The sequence below is a fragment of the Pseudophryne corroboree genome, chromosome 2 (assembly GCF_028390025.1).
Source record: "Pseudophryne corroboree isolate aPseCor3 chromosome 2, aPseCor3.hap2, whole genome shotgun sequence".
Taxonomy (NCBI): Eukaryota; Metazoa; Chordata; class Amphibia; order Anura; family Myobatrachidae; genus Pseudophryne; species Pseudophryne corroboree.
In genome coordinates, this window is record NC_086445.1 from 230,489,792 (window position 1) to 230,515,002 (window position 25,211).

General features: G+C 47.4%; 1 protein-coding gene and 1 long non-coding RNA gene across 6 annotated transcripts in view; one reads left to right on the top strand and one right to left on the bottom strand.

Moving 5' to 3' along the window:
* LOC135011145 (uncharacterized) overlaps positions 1–17,895 on the bottom strand; it is a 65,145-nt gene extending 47,250 nt beyond the window's left edge. The window contains exon 1 of the long non-coding RNA XR_010210292.1: positions 17,845–17,895. This is a non-coding gene — a long non-coding RNA (uncharacterized LOC135011145). The remainder of the gene's footprint in view (positions 1–17,844) is intronic.
* Positions 1–25,211, top strand: part of STAT6 (signal transducer and activator of transcription 6) — a 447,399-nt gene that overhangs the window by 414,458 nt on the left and 7,730 nt on the right. For all 5 annotated transcript variants that reach the window (XM_063952434.1, XM_063952435.1, XM_063952432.1 and 2 more), the window contains 4 exons: positions 8,330–8,387; positions 11,373–11,477; positions 11,752–11,817; positions 22,274–22,351. In XM_063952434.1, the coding sequence (XP_063808504.1) occupies positions 8,330–8,387; positions 11,373–11,477; positions 11,752–11,817; positions 22,274–22,351 (307 nt within the window). The remainder of the gene's footprint in view (positions 1–8,329; positions 8,388–11,372; positions 11,478–11,751; positions 11,818–22,273; positions 22,352–25,211) is intronic.

Below are 25,211 nucleotides of genomic sequence, written 5' to 3' on the forward strand. Positions count from 1 at the left end.
CGGGGGGGGGACGCGGATAACATTCGGGGGAGCCCAATCGCAGGGACGGGGGAAGTAGCCAACATGACGTGGGAGCCAATCGCGAGTGGAGCTGCCGGCTGGTAATTTCTTCAGTGTGTTGTGCCGCCCTCCAGTGGTCGCCGCCCATAGGCAGCTGCCTAAAGCTGCCTAGTGGTAGCGCCGGCCCTGCTCCCACAGCACGCCGTCACCCCCCTTGCAGAGCCAGAAGTCAGAAGACAGGTAAGTATTAGAAGAAAGGCTCTTGATCAAAGTGACGGCTAAAGGTACCGCGTGGCTGGCGGGAGCGCAGCACGCCATGTTGACCACACATACACAGGCACTGCAGGGTGCAGGGCGCGGGGGGGGGGGGGCGCCCTGGGCAGCATGAAACCTATTGAAACTGGTATAAATAAGGGGCATAAGTTGCTGAGGCACAGTCCTTCCCCCGCCAGTATAATGACCTCATAAAAGCTGAGGAGAAACGCGCCATTGAGGGGGTGGAGCTTCCTTCTCAGTCAGCCAGCACACTGCTCAGCGCCATTTTCTCTCCTTCCAGGCTGCAGAGAAGAACGCTGGTCCTCCTCCACTGCTGAACAAGTATCAGGGTGCAAAACAGGGGGGATCACAGTGAATTTGGTGCTATATAATTGTGTGATTAACACTATAAAAGCGCTGCATGTCAGTGGGCATTTTGTGTTCACAGACATTGTGTTACTGGCGCTGGGTTGTGAACTGGCAAATCCTATCTGTGTCCTTCTGACAGATTTTACTGTCCCGGAGTGTCTGTGGTGCGGTTGTGCACGTGTGTGACATGTCTGAGGCAGGGAGCTCTTCACCTGAGGGAGCCATTTTAGAGACAGAGAGTTGTAATGTGGTGGCGCTGCCGGCACACTACGAGCCTGAAAGGGTGAAAGAATTACGTGATAGTGTGAATCATATCAGTAAGAGATTGGATAAGTCTGAGTCTCATGAAGAAAGCTGGAGAAAATCAGTGGAAGATGTGATTTTTCATAGTCCTGCTTTTTCATCCATAGGCGACCCCTCTGGGTCACATAAGAGACCATTTGCACAAATAGTACATACTGATACCGACACGAACTCTGATTCCTGTGTCGACGATAGTGATTCCAGGGGGATAGATCCTAAATTGGCAAAAAGCATTCAATATATGATTGTTGTTATAAAGTAAGTTTTGGAAGTTACGGAAGCCCCTCCTGTACCTCAGGAGAAGGCTTATTTTTATAAAGAAAGGAAAATTAATGTAACTTTCCCTCCTTCTCATGAGCTAAATACCTTGTTTAAGGGAGTCTGGGTAAACCCTGAAAATAAATTTCAGATTCCCAAAAGGATTCAGGTTGCTTATCCTTTCCCGGCAGAGGACAGGGAAAGGTGGGAGTCACCCCCCATATTAGACAGTGCCCTGTCAAGGTTAACTAAAAAGGTGATTCTCCCTGCACCTGGGATGGCTTCACTGAAGGAGCCGGCAGACCGCAAGTTGGAGACTACGTTAAAATCTATTTATGTGGCCAATGGTACATTGCTCAGGCCCACCATTGCTTGCGCATGGTTGAGTAGGGCTATCGAAAAATGGTCAGATAACCTGTCATCGGAAATTAACACTATAGATAGAGACAAGATACTCCGAACATTAGGTCATATCAAATTGGGCTCTTGGGTTCAAAAGCCGCTACCATGGCAGTATCAGCTCGGAGGGCGTTGTGGATTCGCCAGTGGAATGCTGATGCAAATTCCAAAAGAAATATGGAGGCTCTCCCGTATAAAGGTGAGGCCTTGTTTGGAGATGGGCTGGATGCATTAGTCTCTGTGGCTACCGCAGGTAAGTCGACATTCTTGCCTTATGCTCCTGCACCGGCGAAAAAGACACATCACTCTCAGATGCAGTCCTTTCGGCCCAACAAATACAAAAAGGCCAAAGGTTCCCCCTTCTTTGCAGGTAGAGGAAGGGGAAAAGGGGAAAAAATCTGCAGCATCTCCAGGATCGCAGGAGCAGAAATCAACCCCTGCTTCTGCCAAATCTGCAGCATGATGCTGGGGCTCCCTTGCGGGAGTCCGCTCGGGTGGGAGCACGTCTGAAACTTTTCAGTCACATCTGGCTTCAATCTGGCCTGGACCCATGGGTCTTACAAATAGTGTCCCATGGATACAAACTGGAGTTTCAAGACGTCCCCCCATCCCGATTTTTCAAATCGACCTTGCCAGCTTCTCTTCCAGAAAGAGAGGCAGTAACAACGGCAATTCAAAAATTATGTCAGGATCAAGTCATTGTCCTGGTACCCTTGTCACAGCAAGGAGAAGGGTTTTATTCAAGCCTCTTCGTAGTTCCAAAGCCAGACGGCTCGGTCAGACCAATTTTAAACCTGAAAAATCTGAATCTCTACCTGAAAAGGTTCAAGTCCAAGATGGAATCTCTGAGGGCAGTGATTTCCAGACTGGAGGAGGGGGACTTCATGGTGTCAGTAGACATAAAGGATGCTTACTTGCATGTCCCCATTTATCCTCCTCACCAAGCTTATCTGAGATTCGCAGTGCAGAATTGCCATTACCAGTTCCAGACGTTGCCATTCGGACTCTCCACGGCACCGTGGGTATTCACCAAGGTGATGGCAGAGATGATGGTCCTCCTTCGACAACAAAGAGTCAATATAATTCCTTACCTGGACGATCTCCTGATAAAAGCGAGATCCAGGGAACGGTTGGTGCGGAACATTGCACTCTCCCTATCAGTACTCCAACAACACGGTTGGATCATGAATTTTCCGAAGTCGCAGTTGGAACCAGCGACAAGATTGTCCTTTTTAGGGATGATACTGGACACAGAAGTACAGAAAGTATTTCTTCCAGTAGAAAAAGCTCTGGAAATCCAGAGAATGGTCAAACAAATTTTGAAACCAACAAGAGTGTTGATCCATCAATGCATTTGGTTGTTGGGGAAGATTGTAGCGGCCTACGAGGCCATACAGTTTGGCTGATTCCGTGCCAGAGTATTCCAGTGGGACCTGTTGGACAAGTGGTCCGGATCCCACCTACACATGCCCCGGAAGATAATCCTGTCCTCCAAAGCCATGATTTTGCTCCTGTGGTGGCTACACAGTTCTCACCTACTAGAGGGATGCAGGTTTGGGATTCAGGACTGGGTCCTGGTAACCACGGATGCAAGTCTCCGAGGTTGGGGAGCAGTCACACAGGGGGAAAGCTTCCAAGGAAAATGGTCAAGTCAGGAAGCCTGCCTTCACATAAACGTTCTGGAATTGAGAGCCATTTACAACGGCCTTCTACAAGCGGTACATCTTCTTCAAGATCAACCCGTGCAGATCCAGACGGACAATGTAACAGCAGTCGCTTACATAAACCGGCAAGGCGGAACGAAAAGCAGAGCGGCAATGGCAGAGGTGACAAAGATCCTCCTCTGGGCAGAAAGACATGCAAGAGCTCTGTCAGCAATTTTCATTCCGGGAGTGGACTACTGGGAAGCAGACTTCCTCAGCAGACACGATCTCCATCCAGGAGAATGGTGTCTCCACCAAGAAGTCTTCGCAGAGGTGGCAAGTCTTTGGGGAGTTCCTCAAGTAGACATGATGGCATCTCGTCTCAACAAGAAGCTTTAGAGATATTGTTCCAGGTCGAGAGACCCTCAAGCAATAGCAGTGGATGCACTGGTGACCCAGTGGGTGTTTCGGTCGCAGGGCCGTTTCTAGCCAATTTGGCTCCCAGAGCGATATTTAAAAATGCGCCCCCCCCATTCACATAAAAAAAATGCGCCCCCCCCCCCCCACCCATTCACATAAAAAAAATGCGCGCCCCCCCCCCCCCCCCATAGATATAAAGAGTAAAAGCATGCGCGCGCTCCCGGCAAGGGGGCGGGGCCTCGTTAAAATGGGCGTGGTTTTGTTAAGATGGGCGTGGCCTCATCTGATCTCATCATCACGGCCACCACAGGATAAAAAAAAAAAAGTCCTCATTTTACACATTACAGCAGGCACGCGACCCCATTTTACACAGCACGGCAGGCAAGTGTCCCCATTTACACAGCACGGTAGGCAAGTGTCCCCATTTTACACATTGCGGCAGGAAAGTGTCCCCATTTTACACATTGCGGCAGGCACGTGCCTCCATTTTACACAGTACGGCAGGCAAGTGTCCCCATTTTACACATTGTGGCAGGCACGTGCCCCCATTTTACACAGTACGGCAGGCACGTGCCCCCATTTTACACAGTACGGCAGGCAAGAGTCCCCATTTTACACAGTATGGCAGGCACGCGTCCCCATTTACACAGTATGCAGGCAGGTGTCCCCATTTTACACAGTACGCAGACAGGTGTCCCCATTTTACACAGTATGCAGACAGGTGTCCCCATTTTACACAGTATGCAGGCAGGTGTCCCCATTTTACACAGTACGCAGGCAGGTGTCCCCATTTTACACAGTACGCAGGCAGGTGTCCCCATTTAACACATTATGGCAGGCAAGTGTCCCCATTTAACATATTATGGCAGGCAAGTGTCCCCTTTGTATGCATGATGGCAGGTGGCAGAGGGGGGGTAGAGAGAGAGAGAGAGAGAGGGAGAGGCTGACTTACAGTTGAAGCGGTTGTTCCCGCTCTTCGCCACCTCTCCCTCCTCTTCGCGCCGCCGCCGGCTTGGCTCCCCCTCCTCCGTCCTCCCGAGTACCCAGCTCGGGGGCGGAGTTTCGTGGAATGACGCGATTGCGTCGTGACGTCACGACGCACCGCGTCATTCCATGAAACTCCGCCCCCGGAGCTGGGTACTCGGGAGGACGGAGGAGGTGGGAATGGATTTTAAAGTGCTCAAGAAGTGCCGCGGCGGGCGCCCCGTGCGGTTGCACGGCTCGCCCGCCGCTAGAAACGGCACTGTTCGGTCGGTATATGTCTTCCCTCCACTTCCACCGATTCCAAAAGTTCTAAAAATCATAAGAAGAACAAGAGTTTGAGCAATCTTCATTGCCCCAGACTGGCCAAGGAGGGCTTGGTATCCAGATCTTCAGGAGTTGCTCATAGAAGATCCTCTGCCTCTTCCTCCTCGCGAGGACCTGCTGCAGCAGGGGCCGTGCGTGTATCAAGACTTACTGTGGCTACGTTTGACGGCATGGCTGTTGAGTGCCGGATCCTAGCTCGAAAGGGTATTCCCAAGGAAGTCATCCCCACTCTTATTCAGGCCAGGAAAGGAGTAACGTCTAAACATTACCACCGTATTTGGAGAAAATATGTGTCTTGGTGTGAATCCAAGAAGGCTCCTACGGAAGAGTTTGAGTTAGGACGTTTTCTCCATTTTCAGCAGGCTGGCGTGGATGCGTGCCTTAGACTGGGTTCAATCAAGGTCCAGATTTCGGCCTTATTAGTTTTCTTTCAAAAACAAATGGCCTCCCTTCCAGAAGTTCAGACGTTCGTGAAAGGGGTTCTGCACATCCAGCCTCCATTTGTGCCTCCAGTGGCACCATGGGACCTTAATGTGGTGTTGCAGTTCCTTCAATCAAGTTGGTTTGAACCTCTACAGGAGATAGAGTTGAAGTTTCTCACTTTGAAAGTGGTGATGCTTTTGGCCTTGGCATCCGCAAAGCGGGTGTCTGAGTTGGGGGCCTTGTCTCACAAGAGCCCTTACCTGATGAAGATAGGGCAGAGTTAAGAACTCGTCAACAGTTTCTTCCAAAGGTGGTTTCGTCTTTCCACATAAACCAACCTATTGTGGTGCCAGTAGCTACTGACACTTTCACTGAGTCAAAGTCTCTTGATGTGGTTAGAGCTTTGAAGATTAATGTCGCAAGAACAGCTTGGATAAGGAAAACGGAGGCTTTGTTTGTCCTGTATGCTCCCAACAAGATTGGGTGTCCTGCTTCTAAGCAGACTATTGCGCGCTGGATCAGGGGAACGATTCAGCACACTCATTCCACGGCAGGATTGCCGGTACCGAAGTCGGTAAATGCCCATTCTACTAGAAAGGTGGGCTCATCCTGGGCAGCTGCCCGGGGCGTCTCGGCTTTACAACTTTGCCGAGCAGCTACTTGGTCAGGGTCAAACACATTTGCTAAGTTTTACAAGTTTGACACCTTGGCCGATGAGGACCTCAAGTTTGGTCAATCGGTGCTGCAGGGTCATCCGCACTCTCCCGCCCGTACTGGAGCTTTGGTATAACCCCATGGTACTGAAGTGGACCCCAGCATCCTCTAGGATGTATGAGAAAATAGGATTTTAATACCTACCGGTAAATCCTTTTCTCCTAGTCCGTAGAAGATGCTGGGCACCCGACCCAGTGCGTACTTTACCTGCAGTTGTTAATTTTGTAGTTACACCAATGTTGTGTTTTACGGTTATTTGAGCATGTTGCTGCAATTGTTCATGCCTGTTGGCGTGGGTTATGTTGAGTGCCATGTTGTGCGGCATGGTTGAGGTGTGAGCTGGTATGAATCTCACCATTAAATTAAAAGTAAATCCTTTCCTCAAAATGTCCGTCTCCCTGGGCACAGTTCCTATACTGAGGTCTGGAGGAGGGGCATAGAGGGAGGAGCCAGTTCACACCCTTGAAAAGTCTTAAAGTGCCCATGGCTCCTGCGGAACCGTCTATACCCCATGGTACTGAAGTGGACCCCAGCATCCTCTACGGACTAGTAGATAAGGATTTACCGGTAGGTATTAAAATCCTATTTTTATTATTATATCAAATTGCCTTCATCAAATGAGGGCTTTTAACCAAGAAAAGAAAATAATAAAATTAGGCAGACAGGGGGCGGCTGTTACTGTTGTGCCTAGGGGCACCATTACCCCTAAATCCGCTCCTGGCAACAACAGGGCTGAAGGATCCAGTCCAGGTTTCCTCAATCAGTTGTTAGCCAGAAGCTAGACTTATTAATTAACAGCACCTGCCATCTACCTTGAAGTATGTGTTCAGTACAGGGACACAGTGCTTCCAATGCTGGACTGCCGGGCGATAGACCCGAGGGTGTGTGGTTTACACTAGGAAGCCATGTGCATACCTCCCAACATGACCCTCTCCAGGAGGGACAGAATTCTTTGCTCCTGGACTTCTCTCTTAATATATGATTGCCATCACTTGTGCTGAAACACCTTTCTTATCCATTAAGGCAGGCATGTCCAAACTGCGGCCCTCCAGCTGTTGAGAAACTACACATCCCAGCATGCCCTGACATAGCTTTAGCATTCTCTGACAGCAAAACTGTGTCAGGGCATGCTGGGATATATAGTTTCACAACAGCTGGAGGGACGCAGTTTGGACATGTCTGCATTAAGGTGTCGGCAATCATACATTAAGAGGGAAGTCCAGGATCAGAGCATTGTGTCCCTCCTGGAGAGGGTCATGTTGGGAGGTATGTATGTGTACTGTATGTTTTACCAATGTGTCTGTGAATTGTGAACTGCCTGCTATAACCTGTGAACTGCCATGGTGTGAAACCTATGTTGTGGGAAGTTTACCTGACGCTGTCCACCTGAGTGAGAAAATCAAGAAAACAGCTTGTACTTTTTCCAGTGTATGTGATCCTTTTCACAATACCTAGGTTCTATGCATACTTGCCTACTCCCCAGAATGTCCAAGAGATTCCACAGAGTTTTCTTGACCTTTCCAGGACTTCCAAGAGAGTAGACCAGTCTCATGAGTCCGCCACAGTAAATTGGGAATTCCTTTGTCATGAAGGGGCAGTATGGATTGTGTAATGGTTATCATTACTGCCTCACAGTACTGAGGTCATAGGTTCAATTCCCACCATGGCTCTAACTGTGTGGAGTTTGTATATTCTCCCTGTGCTTGCGTGGGTTTCCTCCCACAATCCAAAAATATACTGGTAGGTTAATTGGATCCCAACAAAAATTAAACCTAGTGTGAATGTGAGTGTGTGTACATGTGGTAAGGAATGTAGATCGTAAGCTCCATTGGTGCAGGGACTGATGTGACCAAATATTCTCTCTGTAGTGCGCTGCAGAATATGTGTGTGCTATATAAATAACTGGTAATAAATAAATAATAAAGATGCAGTCGGCAAAAAAAATTGTGGCACTAGTGCATTTTGCAATAGGGCGCAGGTCTATGGACATTGCGCATCACTGTACCATGCTTCCACCTGCATCTGCTATAAGATATCTGCCTGAAAGATTAAATAAAATGTGGTTTTAGGGACACTCCTATAAATACATTACTGAACTGCATGCAGTGGTATTCATCTTGTCTTCAGTAGTACAGTATCCGCTGAATGACTTTTGTTTTAGACATGTGTATGTTGGTCCACTATGTTATTGTCTTGCATCTTTCAACCACTCATAACTCTTGCTTTCAATCCCTCAGAGGTTGCAGACAGTAGTAATGGATACACAAAAGCTCGTATTACAATTGTGGTGCCAGGGTAAGTTTTCATTCTCTCTAATTAATGATGAAATATTGTAATAGTCTACATAACACACATGATTACACATACTACCAGCGGTGCAAGTGGGCGGGTACGGGTGGGTACGGCGTACCCTTAAGAATTTAGCCGTGGGTACGCCGTACCCACCGCCGCCGGGCCGCCGCTCCCTCCCTCCGCTGCTGCTCACCGTGCCGCTGCTGCATGAGGGGAGGAGAGCGCTGCGTGCGGACCACGAGCTTTGATTGGCTCATGGATCGGCGCCTAATTGAAGGTAGAGTGACACCCGCACCGCCGCCTGAGACTGAGGGGCAGGAGAGGCGCACGCTGCGCTCTCCTCCCCTTACACACAGGAACAGGACGACAGCAGCAGCACGGTAAGCAGCAGGGGAAGGGGGGGGGGGGGGCATGTGTACCTGGTGCTGGGGGCATATCTGGCACTTGGGGCATCTCTATCTGGCCCTGGGGGCATATCTGGCACTGTGGGGGCATTTCTGTATCTGGCACTGGGGGGGCATGTGTATCTGGCACTGGGGACACTTCTGTATCTGGCACTGGGGGCATATCTGGCACTGGAGTCATCTCTGTATCTGGCACTGGGGGCATATCTGGCACTGTGGGGGCATTTCTGTATCTGGCACTGTGGGGACATGTGTATCTGGCACTGGGGGCATTTCTGTATCTGGCACTGGGGGCATATCTTGCACTGGGGGCATATATATGTATCTGGCACGGGGGGCATATCTGGCACTGTGGGGGCATTTCTGTATCTGGCACAGGGGGTCAATGTATATCTGACACAGTGGGGGCATTTGTGTATCTGGCACTGTGGTGCAATGTGTATCTGGCACTGTGGGGCAACATGTATCTGGCACTATTGGGGTCATATGTGTATCTGCCCCCCCTCCCCATATGTGTATCATGCCCCCATTTTTATTGGCCACGCCCCATGTGGCATTTGGCCACACCCATTTTTTGTTGTACGCGCCTTAGGGGCGCGCGTACAGTACCTGTAAGACATTTTTTTTCTACTTGCACCATTGCATACTACTATGCTAATAAATTGTAACACCTGTAATACGTCCCCAAGTTCTACCAAGTTATACATTTAATGACTCTTTCTAATATATTTTGTAAGGGCAATATTATTAAAGCCCCTGGTATCGCCAGTCATCATTGTTGAGGAGCCAAGCAATACTATCACATATACAGTAAATGGGTATTACTTGTTTGTATACAGAAGACAGTGTCGGACTGGGGCATGAAGGGCCCACCGGGGAATGCAGTGATAGGGGCCCATACTTAGGGTTGTGGCCAGCCTAAAAAGGTGGTGTGACCAGCAACCCCAGAGGCTTGAAATACACAATAGTTTAGTGCAGTGTAATGCAACATATCCACCATGTATAATACAAGTGCACAGTCTGGAACCTGATCCCTAGAGGAAGGAGTGGGCCCTCAGGCAGTGGGGCCTACCGGTGGTTTTCCTGGTACCCCTGTGGGCCAGTCCGACCCTGCCGGAAGATAACTGTTACCTTACAGTTGTATATGTCCTAATATAGTTCCAGAGGATCTTTAGATTAGGACAGAGGTTCTCAAATGCGGTCCTCAAGGCGCGCCAATGGTCCAGGTTTTAAGTTTATCCATGCTTGGCCACAGGTGACTTAATTAGTACCTTAGTCAATTTGATTTAACCATCTGTGCTGAGCCATGGATATACCTAAAACCTGGACCATTGCGGTGCCTTGAGGACCGCGTTTGAGAACCTCTGGATTAGGACTTTGTGATCCTCACAGTCAGGGAGACATTTGCTTGCACATCTCTGCTGATAATTAATTACATTTTCTATATTTCCTGTATTCATCTTAAAGACATAATTGTAAAAAATGCTTTGTACACCTGGACTGTTGTATTGTTTATTGAATCTATATAATAAGCAAAATGGAGAAAGTAATAATACCTGAGAGAGAAGGACATCTAGACTGTCATTATTATGTACTGTATGTCCCGTTTCAGTGTTTGAAGGTTTTTATTCTATTTAGGAAAGCGTGCCTAATAATGCACAAATGTATGATGTACATTTTCTACAGAGTATGATTTAGTGTTTCAAATAAGTCTAATGCGGCAGTATGATGTGTAGTAGTTTGAGGTACGAAACAGCCACAATCCCAGGGATCAGTCAAAGATTTCTTTCCCTAGCACAATCCAGGAACAAGTAAAGCATACAATTTGTTATTGCTTGCCATTTGGCTCCTTTATACTATAAATCTTTGCGCAGTGAGATCTGCAGCAACAAGCCACGTTTTGGTCATTCTTGTCACTGAGGGTTTGGGGGGGCAACACAGGAAGGACTCACAACATGCTGCAGCAATTTAAGGAAAGTACAAGAAAGTGTGAGATATTCCCGTGCGGGGGGAAAGGAGTATCTGTATTTCATTATCAGGCAGCCAGTGAGAGCTGGAGGTGGCTGGGCCATCAGCTCTCACTGCACTTGTGCTACACAGAGGCCATTATTCAAGAGATAACATGGATTCCACATCTACTGCAGTTTATATTTGACTGAGAAACAGACATTTTTAACACCTATTATCTGTAATTACAGTTACTGTACAATTTACTGTAGTACAGATATTACAAGACAAGTTGTGTACAATACGAACTATGTAAACTGATAAATATCTACAACAGATAATACATGTGTGAAAGCACAAGTGAAGCTGCGCAGAGACAACAAGATTTATTTCTGTTGTCATGCAACCAGACAGAATAGTAATGTGATGGAGACTGCTGCACTGTGATTGGCTCCTTTTCATTTGCTTGTCAGTAAATTGTGTGACTGGATGCATTCTAATCTCATCCACACTAGAACCAGTTGCATAATTATTTTTTGGATGCAAAATAAAGAAATTCATACTAATATAATCTTCCGATAGAAGCTCAATTTAATGTGGTATGTTATATATTTTGTTGGGTTTTTATTTTTAACAGTGATAAAAGTGAGGAAAAACAATTGTCTCCAGTATGGACTGATCATACCCCGATGGAGGAAGGTGATATCTGCCAGCCATCAACCAGCACAAATCTGCAGTATGCGTGAGTCAAACACTCTTCCTGCCAGTACGGCAAGTAATATCCTTCTAGCATTACATAGTAATTAGTCTGTGCAGGAAACCAGCTATGAAAGTGACACAAGTAAACACAATGGTGATTGTGCAATTAGGGATAACTACAGCTCTACTGTAATATCCTATTCTTGTGTATTTAAACAAGTATGTGTCTATCACATGAACGTTGATTCTCTTACTCTATGCAACATACTGGCCTCCTTATATTTGTACATTTACACAATGTGTTTGTTTCCCTGTAGGTCCCCAATCCATGGCTCACCTGTTGGGAGTCCCATGATGCATGTTCCAGCTCAAACACTATACAAGTAAGATTCACATGACTTCTTTCTTAATGTGTTTATATATATATATATATATATATATATACACTGCTCAAAAAAATAAAGGGAACACTTAAATAACACATCCTATATCTGAATGAATGAAATATTCTTATTAAATACTTTGTGCTTTACAAAGTTGAATGTGCTGACAACAAAATCACACAAAAATTATCAATGGAAATCAAATGTATTAACCCATGGAGGTCTGGATTTGGAGTCACACTCAAAATTAAAGTGGAAAAACACACTACAGGCTGATCCAACTTTGATGTAATGTCCGTAAAACAAGTAAAAATGAGGCTCAGTAGTGTGTGTGGCCTCCACGTGCCTGTATGACCTCCCTACAACGCCTGGGCATGCTCCTGATGAGGTGGCGGATGGTCTCCTGAGGGATCTTCTCCCAGACCTGGACTAAAGCATCCACCAACTCCTGGACAGTCTGTGGTGTTGGTGGATGGAGCGAGACATGATGTCCCAGATGTGCTCAATTGGATTCAGGTCTGGGGAATGGGCGGGCCAGTCCATAGCATCAATGCCTTCGTCTTGCAGGAACTGCTGACACACTCCAGCCACATGAGGTCTAGCATTGTCTTGCATTAGGAGGAACCCAGGGCCAACCGCACCAGCATATGGTCTCACAAGGGGTCTGAGGATCTGATCTCGGTACCTAATGGCAGTCAGGATACCTCTGGCGAGCACATGGAGGGCTGTGCGGCCCCCCAAAGAAATGCCACCCCACACCATTACTGACCCACTGCCAAACCGGTCATGCTGGAGGATGTTGCAGGCAGCAGACCGTTCTCCTTGGCGTCTCCAGACTCTGTCACATGTGCTCAGTGAGAACCTGCTTTCATCTGTGAAGAGCACAGGGCGCCAGTGGCAAATTTGCCAATCTTGGTGTTCTCTGGCAAATGCCAAACGTCCTGCACGGTGTTGGGCTGTAAGCACAACCCCCACCTGTGGACGTCGGGCCCACATACCACCCTCATGGAGTCTGTTTCTGATCGTTTGAGTAGACACATGCACATTTGTGGCTTGCTGGAGGTCATTTTGCAGGGCACTGGCAGTGCTCCTCCTGTTTCTCCATGCACAAAGGCGGAGGTAGCGGTCCTGCTGATGGGTTGTTACCCTCCTACGGCCTCCTCCACGTCTCCTGATGTACTGGCCTGTCTCCTGGTAGCGCCTCCATGCTCTGGACACTACGCTGACAGACACAGCAAACCTTCTTGCCACAGCTCGCATTGATGTGCCATCCTGGATGAGCTGCACTACCTGAGCCACTTGTGTGGGTTGTAGACTCCGTCTCATGCTACCACTAGAGTGAAAGCACCGCCAGCTTTCAAAAGTGACCAAAACATCAGCCAGAAAGCATAGGAGCTGAGAAGTGGTCTATGGTCACCACCTGCAGAACAACTCCTTTATTGGGGGTGTCTTGCTAATTGCCTATAATTTCCACCTGTTGTGTATTCCATTTGCATAACAGCATGTGAAATTGATTGTCAATCAGTGTTGCTTCCTAAGTGGACAGTTTGATTTCACAGAAGTGTGATTGACTTGGAGTTACATTGTGTTGTTTAAGTGTTCCCTTTATTTTTTTGAGCAGTGTGTATGTATATATATATATATATATATATATATATATATATATATATAATACATACATACATACATACATACATACATACATACATAGTGGCAGTCCAGTCCGGATGCCAACCCGGGTGTTTGCAGGACAGGGCACACCAGTTTGGGTGCCCTGGGCCAAAACGACCTGGGATTAGGACTGGACCAAGGGGAAGCCCCAGGGACGTGTTGGGTGACAGCAGGCAGTCATTCGGCTTTAGCAAGGTAATGGGCGGGCTCCCAGCCATGTAGATCCGGTTCAGGTTTTGGAGTAGACAATCCCAGCAATCAGGCACACCTGTGCCACACTTTTATAAAGCTCGTTAGGGCAAGGGCTCCTGATGCCAACAAGTGGCCAGGTGATAGAGGGCGGGCCAGTGGGTTAGAGACAGGGAGCCTGAGATTTGTATACATGCTGTTTGTGGACCGGTACCTGGTTAAGGTACCCAGTAAACTTGCCGCGATAAAGACCTGTTTGCTGTGCTGTGGAAGTTAAACAGACTGCTTTGATACAATTAGCGCCCAACGTGGGGCCTTCTGCTGGGCGCACTAAGCGCAGTGGGAACCCAGCGGCTGCAGGAGCCACCGGAGCCGGGACAGTCTCCGCAGACTCTACAAACTTCCTCTGGTTAGTAACCAGCCAGGGTGTGTGTCAATTGTTGTTGTTGTTGTTGTTTTGTTTTTTTGTTGTTTTTTTAAAGTATTTTTTTGTTTCTTCCTGTTTTGTTGGATTGTGATTTGGTAATGTATGTTAAGGGACGCAAGGTTCATATATCGTGCTTCTGTTCTGTCTACCATGGAGGAGTTATTAAGGGCCCTAAGTAATGTGGCTGCAGTGCAACAATCCCAGATGTAGCTTCTCCAAACACAAGTACAGGCTCAGCAGGAAACCCTGCGCCTGGTGCGTGATGAAGTGGGTCTCCTGCGACAGCATCACCAGGAGCCTGGTCTGTTGCAAAAGATGTGTCCCTCAGACAAGATGTGTCCCTCAGACAATGTAGAAGCCTACCTGGGGACCTTTGAGTGTGCGGTCGCACGCCTGGGATGACCAGAGGATAGCTGGGTGAATAAGCTGACCCCATATTTGACGGGGAATCAACAGAAAACGTACCATGACCTCCCTGTGGACCAGGCATCCGCCTATTCGCAGCTTAAAGCTGCTATATTGGGTCGTATCAGCATAACCAAGGCCCGCAAAGCCCAGCCGTTCCAGGACTGGCGTTGGACCACGACAGAGAATTCTCAAATCCATCTGGCTGAACTTCGGAAGATGGTGAGGTCTTGGCTTCAGCCGGAGAGGAATACGGCCACCCAAGTGGTGGAGACCATAGCCATAGACCACTGTGTGCAGGTCTTAGACAGAGGCATGCAGAGGTGGGTTCTCCAGACTGACCCCCAAAATATGGAGAACCTAGACGCTGCAATGGAGAGATATGATATTCTGGGGAAAATGGCTAAGCCCTTAGACAGAGAGGCTCGGTCAGTTCCAAGACCCCGAAACCTTCTACCTCCGGAAACGGGGTACTAGACCAATCCGGTCATCTGCTATGAGTGCGGGGAACAGGGCCACATCCGAAAGGACTGTACCAAACAGCCTGAGCCTATGGAGTGTGGAGCAGAGAAATCATGGCAAACAAGCCTACAGCTGTATCGGAAGCAAGGGTTCATCTGTGCCCTCCCGGTTCCAGGTGACCCTCCAGATCGCAGCATGGCCAATCCATGTGCTTGTCGATACCGGGAGTGAGTTGACAATTATTTCCACGGGGTCGGTACCTGAAGGCATTGACCAGGTTTTACCTGCGGTTGAGGTGCCCTGCGTCCATGGTGCCACTCGCAAATACCCCAGAGTGCAGGTTCCAGTGCAACATCAGAGGTGGGCAATACAGCCGATGGCAGCCGACGCCCCGCGCTCGCCCTACCCTTTGATCCTGGGGTGGGATTTCCCTAGCCTGTCGGAACTGCTGGCATTTCAACTCGAGGAGCTGCCTTACTCTCACAGCTCGAAGGTCGAGTAATTCTTCCTGAGCTGACTGTCTGTGTGGAGTCGGTACGTCTATGCCAGAGGAGCCGACTGACCCAGAGGAGGCGAGTGACGAAAGGACATTAACAACTGTCATGTCGCTTCAGGATTTTGGACGAGACCTGCGAGAAGACCTGAAACTCGCAAATGCTTTCCAGAACATTTGTAGTTATAATGGGAAAAGGTATTCGCCCTTACCCAGGAGGGGCAGCCCTTATTTCATAGTAGGGAAGGATTTACTATATAGGGTTGTCGAGGAACGGGGTAAGAAAGTTGGGCAGCTTACAGTGCCACGAGTCTATCAGCCTCTGGTCCTGGAAGCTGCCCATTCACAGTTGTGGGGAGGACATTTGGGGGAGGAGAAACCTCTGCAGAAGGAACAGCAGCAGTTTTTCTCCCCAGGAATCCGGGCGTCGGTAGCAAAGTAGTGTCAGGAGTGTCCCATACCGCACCAAAGCCCCAATACAGAGCTCCCCTCATACTACTTCCGGTAATCTCAATTCCCTTTGAAAGAATTGGGATAGATATTGTGGGGCCGGTGAAAAAAAAACAAGGGGACACCAGTATATCTTAGTCCTCCTTGATTATGCCACACGATACCCTGAAGCAATCCCTCTACGGAATATGAAGACCGCAACCATTGCCAAAACTATTGCTGATCTTCTCCCACCTGGGCAAACCCAGGGAGGTCCTCACCGACCAGGGGACTGCCTTTATGTCTCGGCTGATGAGCGACTTATATTGGATGCTGGGGGTAAAAAAGATTCGCACCTCAGTGTATCATCCCCAGACAGATGGCTTGGTGGAGCGTTTTAACTGCACACTAAGCAGATGCTCAGGAGGGCAGTCACCTAGGACAAAAGGGATTGGGACCAGCTCCTACCTTTTTATGATGTTTTCCATCCGAGATGTTCCCCAGTCCACTACTGGCTTCAGCCCCTTTGAGCTGTTGTACGGCAGACAGCCGCGGGGAATCCTGGACCTCCTAAAGGAAGGGTGGGAACAACAGATGTCCCTGGAGCTAAATGTAGTACAGTTCGTCCGCTAGCTCTACGGGCAGTTCCAGCAGATAGCCTCATTGGTCAGGGACCATATGACTCAAGCCCAGTCTAGACAGAAACGTCATTATGACGTCCGGCTGAAGAACTGAGTTTTAACCCTAGGGACAAGGTCTTGGTCCTGGTACTCACAGTGGAGGGCAAGCTGTATGTATGCCCATTGGCAAGGGCCATATACAGTGCTCAAATCTGTGGGGCCAGTGACTTATCGTGTGAGCCAACCGGGAAAGCAGAAGCTTACACAGATCTATCATATAAATCTGCTGAAACTTTGAAAGAAAAGCTCAGGGACAGCAACTGTAAGAGTGGCCAAGATCTCAGCATGTGCGTCCCAATTGACAGATTTCTCGACTAGGTCAAGACGCGTCAAGCTCAAGAGAAATGGTCAGAAGAAATTTAGATGTCTTTTCAACGATTCCAGGGAGGATTAAGATAATCGAGCATGACATTGTTAATCCTCCGGTGGTAGTGGTCAATCTGCAGCCGTACCGTATACCTGAGGCAAAGAGGGACGCAGTACGCAAGGAAGTGGAGGATATGTTACGCCTGGGGGTTCTTAAAGAGTCCAATAACCCCATAGTGCTGGTTCCCAAGCCGTCCAGAGCACAACGGTTCTGCAACGACTTCTACAGGTTGAACCAGGTGTCTAAATTTGATGCCTATCCCATGCCATGCGTTGATGAGATGATCGAGCAACTGACCCAAAGCCAATACTTGACCACTGTTGACCTTAACAAAGGCTATTGGCAGATTACCCTCACCGAGTCTGCTAAGGTGAAAACAGCCTTTTCTACCCTAGATTGCCTTTTTCAGTATCGAGTCTTGCCATTTGGTCTTCACGGGGCACCGGGCCAAAACGACCTGGGTTTAGGACTGGACCAAGTGGAAGCCCCAAGGAGGTGTTGGGACACAGCAGGTTGTCATTCGGCCTTAGCAAGGCCGGTTTTGGGTCCCTGGGGTTTGGATGGGAGAGAGAGAGTGGGCGGGCTCCCATCCATGCAGGTACGGTTCAGGTTTTGGAGTAGACAATCCCAGCAATCAGGCATACCTGTGCCACACTTTTATAAAGCTCATTAGGGCAAGGGCTCAGGGCTCCTGATGCCAACAAGTGGCCAGGCGATAGAAGGCGGGCCAGTGGGTTAGAGACAGGGAGCCTGAGATTTGTATACATGCTGTTTGTGGATCAGTGCTTGGTTAAGGTACCCAGTAAACTTGCCGTGATAAAGACCTGTTTGCTGTGCTGTGGAAGTAAAGAGACTGCTTTCCCTATACAACTGACAATAAAGACACTTTTTAGACTATACGTACCCCTTTCAGCATTCATATGGTACAACAGCCTTTTAAGAGAAACTGTGGCCTGTAATGTAATAAAAAATATTTACATACAGTAGATGAGTGTGTTCAGCATTTGTATGTTTCTGCAAATAGCATTGGTCCATAATACAGTGTGTGATGCTAATTACCGGATTTAAAGTAAAAGAGTTAAAAGGACCAACTCACCAACAGTAGTAAGTAACTCGGACTCCCTACTGGATCACTGTACTGCACTGGGGTGATGATAATCATTTTGGTCTGTCTATAATATGCTGTGTTGTACTGCACTGAGGTGATAATAATCATGTATGTCTATATTAGAGTGTGCAAGATCCTTTGCTAAATGATTGATCAGATGTAATAAGGTCTGGTGTATACAGGGCCAAAACTAGGGGGGGGGGGCTAGGGGGTCACGTGCCCCGGGTGCTGTGCTCTAGGGGGCGCTAATGAGCCCAGTTCTTCTGCAGCGATCGCTTCCGCTGGCTCCCCGACAGCAAGTGACCTGCTGTACAGTGCCAGCAGCACTAGACGAGGCTCACTGCGCTTCAGGGATGCGGACGCCGGCACATCGCGTGTGTGACGTCATGACGTTGCGCGCGCACGTGACGTCACACGCATGCACCCGGCAACAGAGAGGACGGAGCCAGAGGCGGGAGTCTCGAGTCTCTGGCGGCCCCGTCTTCACTAGAAAACCCTGCATGCGCACCAAAAAAGTAGGTTCGTGCTGCGGCTGCCTGGCACAGTATCAGCACTGGGGGCCGGGGCTAATAGGCTAAAAGCCTGGCTGGCTGGCTGGCTGGCTGGCTGCAGTAGTACACAGCCCTGATGTAGGAGGAGGGGGGAGCTTAATAAATATACACTGTGACTGCTCTGTCAAGAAATGTAAATGTTTTTGCAACCAGTATCACACATAATAAATATATATATATATATATATATATATTATATATATATACTGTATGTGTATATATACTGTATGTATGTGTGTATATATATGTATATGCATATACATATATATATGTCTATTTGTGTATATATATATATATGTCTATTTATGTGTGTGTGTGTGTGTGTGTGTGTGTGTGTGTGTGTGTGTGTGTGTGTGTATATATATATATATATATATAAATGTATATATTATTTATATAAATATATATTATACACATGTAGAAATATAGATATAGAAATATTTCGCCACTCAGGCAGGTCTTTTGAAGTGTTACAAGTGTATTGTCAGGTGTCACATCAAACAAGCAATGTTCCGGGGCCCGTAGCCTCTCCTTTGCCCCTTTGGGCTACGGGCCTCGTAACATTGGCTTATATGATGTGACACCTGACAATATACTATCTAGTACAGAGGGCACCTGGGCCATTGCTACTATTGTTTAGGGGTGCCGGACCCCAAGGACTATATATATATATATATATATATATATAGCTGCAGTGTTCCCCGGCACTCACAGTATCACCAAGCAGCGGGCCCTGGTGCCCTCCTCCATAGAGTTTAGGTAGATATAGCGATCGAGGCGGCACTCATCAGACTTATAAAAGAAATAGCACACTGTACAGTACAGTACTACTGTTTTTTTATTGATTTATTTAATTTATTTATTTATTTATTTTTTTGGTGGTGGGGGGGGGCGCCGAATTATTGCCTTGCCCCGGGTGACAGAAATCCTAGTTTCGGCCCTGGTGTATGCATACAATTTTAACACCCACTGCAAGATTATTCAGCCAGAGTCGATCAAGTTTCCTTATGACTTTCTGTATTGGTAATCTTTGCTCTTTTTGTAAGACTTTATTGCAAATTTTCCATTGGATTGTGCACATACATACATACATACATACATACATACATACATACAAAATAAAACATGGAGACAGTGATTCTCTGCAATGTTTTGTTACCTGCCGATCTGCCCCTGTTTTTGACCAACCCCTGCAACTCTCCGCCTCCCACCCGCCCTGTGAACTCCTCTACCTGTCAGTCAGGCAGAGGCATTTGCAGCCAATGTGATCAGATCTAGGACGGGACCTGCGCGTGTTCAGGAGCAACGGGAATGGGGTTATTGCAGTCGCATCGATTAGCGATGCGACCTGCATAACCCCCGTTTTACTGTAGTCACTGCACACAGGTAGACTTAACAGGCAGAATTAACAAACACTACTGGGTATGTACAGTTTATTGGTGTGGAGGATATTGGAAGTGCATGTGGACCTGAAACATACACGGGTCTAACAGCACTTTGGAGACCCATAGCAACATTTTGACAGGGCCCTAAGGTTTCTGGCTCAGCACGTTACACTACACTCAGCTTAATATTAGTTTGGAGCCCTAGAATGCTTATTACATGGACAGTATTCCTGGAAATCACATTGATCAAGGTGTATGCAGGACACATAGGGCCTAATTCAGATCTGATCGCAGCAGCAAATTTGTTAGCTAATGGGCAAAACCATGTGCACTGCGGGGCAGGGGTGGGGGGCAGATATAAAATGTGCAGAGAGTTAGATTTGGGTGTGGGGTGTTCAAACTGAAATCTAAATTGCTGTGTAAAAATAAAGCAGTCCATATTCACCCTGCACAGGAACAATGTAACCCACCCAAATCTCTCTCTCTCTGCACATGTTATATCTGCCCCACCTGCAGTGCACATAGGGGGTAATTCCGAGTTGATCGCTCGCTAGCTACTTTTTGCAGCCATGCAAACGCATAGTTGCCACCCACAGGGGAGTGTATTTTAGCTTTGCAAGTGTGCGAACGCCTGTGCAGCCGAGCACTACAAAAATAGTTTGTGCAGTTTCTGAGTAGGTCTGAACTTACTCAGCCGCTGCGATCACTTCAGCCTGTCTGGTCCCGGAATTGACGTCAGACACCCGCCTTGCAAACGCTTGGACACGCCTGCATTTTTCCAACCACTCCCTGAAAATGGTCAGTTGACCCATAAACATCTTCTTCCTGTCAATCTTCTTGTGATCGGCTGTGCGAATGGATTCTTCGTTAAATACATCGCCCAGCAATGATCCGCTTTGTACCCGTATGACGTGACTGCGCATTGCGGTGCATGCGCAGTAGTGACCTGAACGCTGCGTTGGGAAAACAGTCAGCGTGCGATCGGGTCGGAATGGGTTTTGCCCATTAGCTAACAAATTTGCTGCTGCGATCATATCTGAATTACCCCCATGGTCAGAAAATAACTCATTAATCTCCCTGCTGACCATTGCAGCAGCAGTGGCCACCAGCAGCGGCTCCTACTTTTAGTAGGGGGACTGCTGCTACCCCCGTGCCCAGAGAGGAGACAGCAAGCCCCGGGTCCCAGCACCTGCACAGTGGATTTGGCGAGTGCTGGGACTGAATCATGCGCAGACGCTATGGTGCTGCAGCCCATAGAAGTTGGATTGGACTGCGCAAAAGACAGGGAGTGGCTTTCTACAGGACCTGCTTTCTGCTTAACGCAGACCCCATAGCTAAAATCTGCCAATGGACTGGCCACTAAATGTGGCGACTATGCAGGGCCCAACAGTTAATTTTGTCCCAACATCTAAGGGGAAAAAAAAAACTCCTTTGTGCTATCAAACCCAAGACATTATAAAAACTATTGAAATGTAATATACTAAAAAAGAAGATACAGTAATGTACAGATAACAGCCAATTTTTGATTGTTGAATTGATAATTCAACCTGATAGAGCAAACAAACTACCAAAAGGGATGACAATAATGCAGATTAATTAATATTCAACAGACTACTGATATGGCAAGAAAGTCAAGACATGATGATTATATTAAAAATAAAAATAGCAATAACTGAATATGCTTGATGGCTGCTGGACCTAAGGGAGTGAGCACATTTGCAGTGGAGTATCCGGCATTCACCTGGTCCCTGCTAGACGTAAGCACTGTGAGACTGGACTGCCTGGTAAAACATCAGCCCTATGCTACTGTATCTTTTGAATTACAGTTACACTCTGCGACTTGTTCCTCTGGGAATATGTCTCCACTGATACTTATATAAAATCTGTGGACTCCATTTGAATTTTTTCCAGGCACCTTTTAGATATAATTGTGTGATGAACTGCTAAGGGTTTTTTATTTATATGGACATTTTACAATTGGTTTTATATTAGATATTCACATAAAATTATTACTATTTTTAAATTTATCATCATGTCTTGATTTACAGTACTTGCCGTATCAGTAATCTGCATTAGTGCCACCCCTTTTGGTATTTATTTATTTATTTGTTTGCTAACATCTAAGGGACCTTGAGACCCCTCAGTTGCTGGCCCCCGTAGCAGCAAATACAAATATTTCATCTACAAACACTGGCGTCACATCTGCTGAGCAAATCTAGCTAAATATTCCTAATTATACTTATTGATAACTACCTTAGTAACACTGACTCTTTTGCTTAAACACTCTAGTCCTCCATTGGGAACGTATGGCATAGTTCAGCCTCTTCCTCCGCTGCCTGAACCAACTCCATTTCCTTCCACTGTAGGGTGAGTATAGAGAACGGTATGTTATTATGTTTTTCTTCAAAAGTTCTGATTTTTGTTAAACCAATATTTTACAGCATAGTCACACAGTGGCTCCCAAGCTTTCTTAAATCATGCCAACTACAGTATTAGTATTTTTATAATGGAACCCCTAGGCCAAAAGTTTCTTATTGCGAAATTCAGCAAAGATTATTAAATTAAGTAATTTGTGCTTAACGGTCATTCTTAGGCGCAGTTATGTGGTGAGGGACAGAGCTATGCTTGTGTTGGTCCATATATTTTGTGATTTGCAGCCGCCAGCACTAGTATTATCTATTACACTGACCATAAACATCTTGATTTGGTCCCGGAGAACCAGCCTGTTGCACCCCTACAAGTGACCTCTTGGTAGCCATTGGCAGTATCTGAATGCATTTATGTATAGCAAAAACATTAAACTGGTAGCTTCTTGTGACTACTAGGGTTCCACAAAGTCTCTACTACCATAAGTTATAGTATGTAGATTAGTCATTGCAGTTTTAATGAAAGCTTTAGACTGTGCACGTGCAGCATCCATACATATGATACATCTAGCCTCAGTATACCACCCATTGCGAGATGCTTCGCAGGAGCGAGCCGTCAAGCCCAGAGTGACTCTGCTTGAGCCGGGACTATATTGTAGCACTCTGCATACAGATTTGTGGTACTCCGAATACATTTTTAGGTGTTAAGGTGTGTTGGATTATCAGAGGCTCAATGTTACCGGGTTGCAGTTTGTTGACAGTTACGGTGTGTTGGCAGGAGCCACTCTTGCTCCAGCACTGTGTCCTCTCCCGCACCGTTGCTTCGTCCCTACTTTACACACTGCAAGAGAAAGGCAAGGAATAACTTAGGGCCCATACACACTGGGCAATTTTGAGCTGAAAGCAGCTCACTTTTGGTGTTTTGAGTTGCTTTCAGCACAAAGCCGCCCAGTGTGTATGCCCAAACTATGAGCGGTGAGCGCGCATCGCTGGCAGCCGCCGTTCATCTACTGGTATTACCAGCCATTCACACCCGCTGACATCGCTGGGCAGTGGGGAAAAGCGCTCAGTGTGTATGCACTGAGCGCTTTTCAGCCCAGCGATGTCAGCGATCATCGCTATGCATACACGCTGGGCAAAAACGCATAGTGTGTATGGACCATCACTCTTTCTCACTATTACACAAACAAAATGGCCGACAATGTATGGAAAAGGATTTTTTTTTTTTATTCCTAGAGACCCTGCATCAAGGCTAGAATGGGTTACTTCAATTAAAGGAACATATGGCAAGCATTTCTCAAATAGAGGATTCACTAATGCCTACTTAATGGTTGTCAATTATTTCTACTTAGTTTTGCAATCCTATCTAAATATCAGTTCACAATCATATCTACTTAGCAGTCCACAATTATCTCTACATAGTAATTCACAATCATTTCTACATAAACATGGAACTATATAGTCATATACATTCCTATACACTCTCAATATGGTTTAGGGGGTAATTCAGAGTGCATTGCTGCAGCGGCAGCGATCGCAGTCTGAATTACTTTGTGGAGTGCGCACGCACACCCCGGAAGCCCAGTGAGATGCTATCAGAATTTCAGGGCTGCGATCACCTCTGCCTGATTGACAGGCAGAGGCGGTCGTGGGTTGGGAGGGGGTGTGCCAACGGCGTTAGAAAGCTGTTGGCAGGGTGCGGTCCAGACAACGGAGGCGTGTCCGGCCCATTGTGGGGGTGGGCCGGGGCGGCTGCATGACATCACATGTAGCCTCTGCGACCCAGGACGCGGCGGGTAGCTCCCTGCCAGCGGGCAGGGAGCAACTCGCCAGGTACAAAGGCATCGCCGCCGTGCAATGCTTTTGTACCTGTGCAGGGATGGGGGGATACGGCCTGGCATGCGGGGCGGACTAGCCCTGTGCTGGGCATCCCCCCGCATGTCACAGTAAATTTAGCTCATCTACGATCAGTTCTGAATTAGTTCCTTAGTTCAATTAAACTTAAATAGACGAAGAGTCCAGGACAAAATGTGATGTATCAGAATTAGTAGAGTAACTTTGCTACTTTCAGTCCAGGTTATTGGATAATCTTTGTGTGCACAACTAGGGCCCTTACTTGGATGTGTGCAGCTGTTATACATATGAGGAACAATGTTTTGCACATAAAGTAAGGCTGGTGAATGCATAGAAGAAATGGATGTCTCTCACAAAATCAGTGGATCTTTCAGGCAATGGCTTCCCCTCCTTTTTGGGACAATATAAGATGATTTGGAGCTTTCCTTTCCACTGGGATGTTGGGTCACAGGGGCTGTTGATTCTGTGAGATTATCACCAGGGCATCCTGCTGCTGGATCACTGGAGCTGCTGATTCTGTTTTGTTCTCTGCAGCTGGGTAGCTATAGCTGGCTCCCCATCCTTATCCCTACCTATCTCCCCAGCCATAAAAACGCAGCCCACTACCCCCTCCTCCCTTTACCTTCCTCTGAGTCTTCTCTGTGGTCTCCAGACCCTATTTTCCTTTTGCTTAAATTCGCTGGCTCCCGTGGCCCCGTCCCTTTTTGTGGGTCACCCATGGCTCCGACCCCTTTTGCGTTTCACCTGTGGCTCCGCCTCTTGCCTGTCTTCATGCACACGAGGCAGTCTGGGGATGTAGTTTCATCTGCAGTGGCACTGTTCCTGGACATTGCTTGCTGCGCTGCTTGGCACAAAGAGCGTTACCTCACAATTGTGGGGTATTATAAATTCAGAGACTCGGTCACAACGCATTGCGACTTAGATGGATTTATGCACTAAAAAGACTCTTGGCGCACTGAAAGGGGCTGTTTGACTGCAGCAACAATGTATGAGGGCACAACTGTATG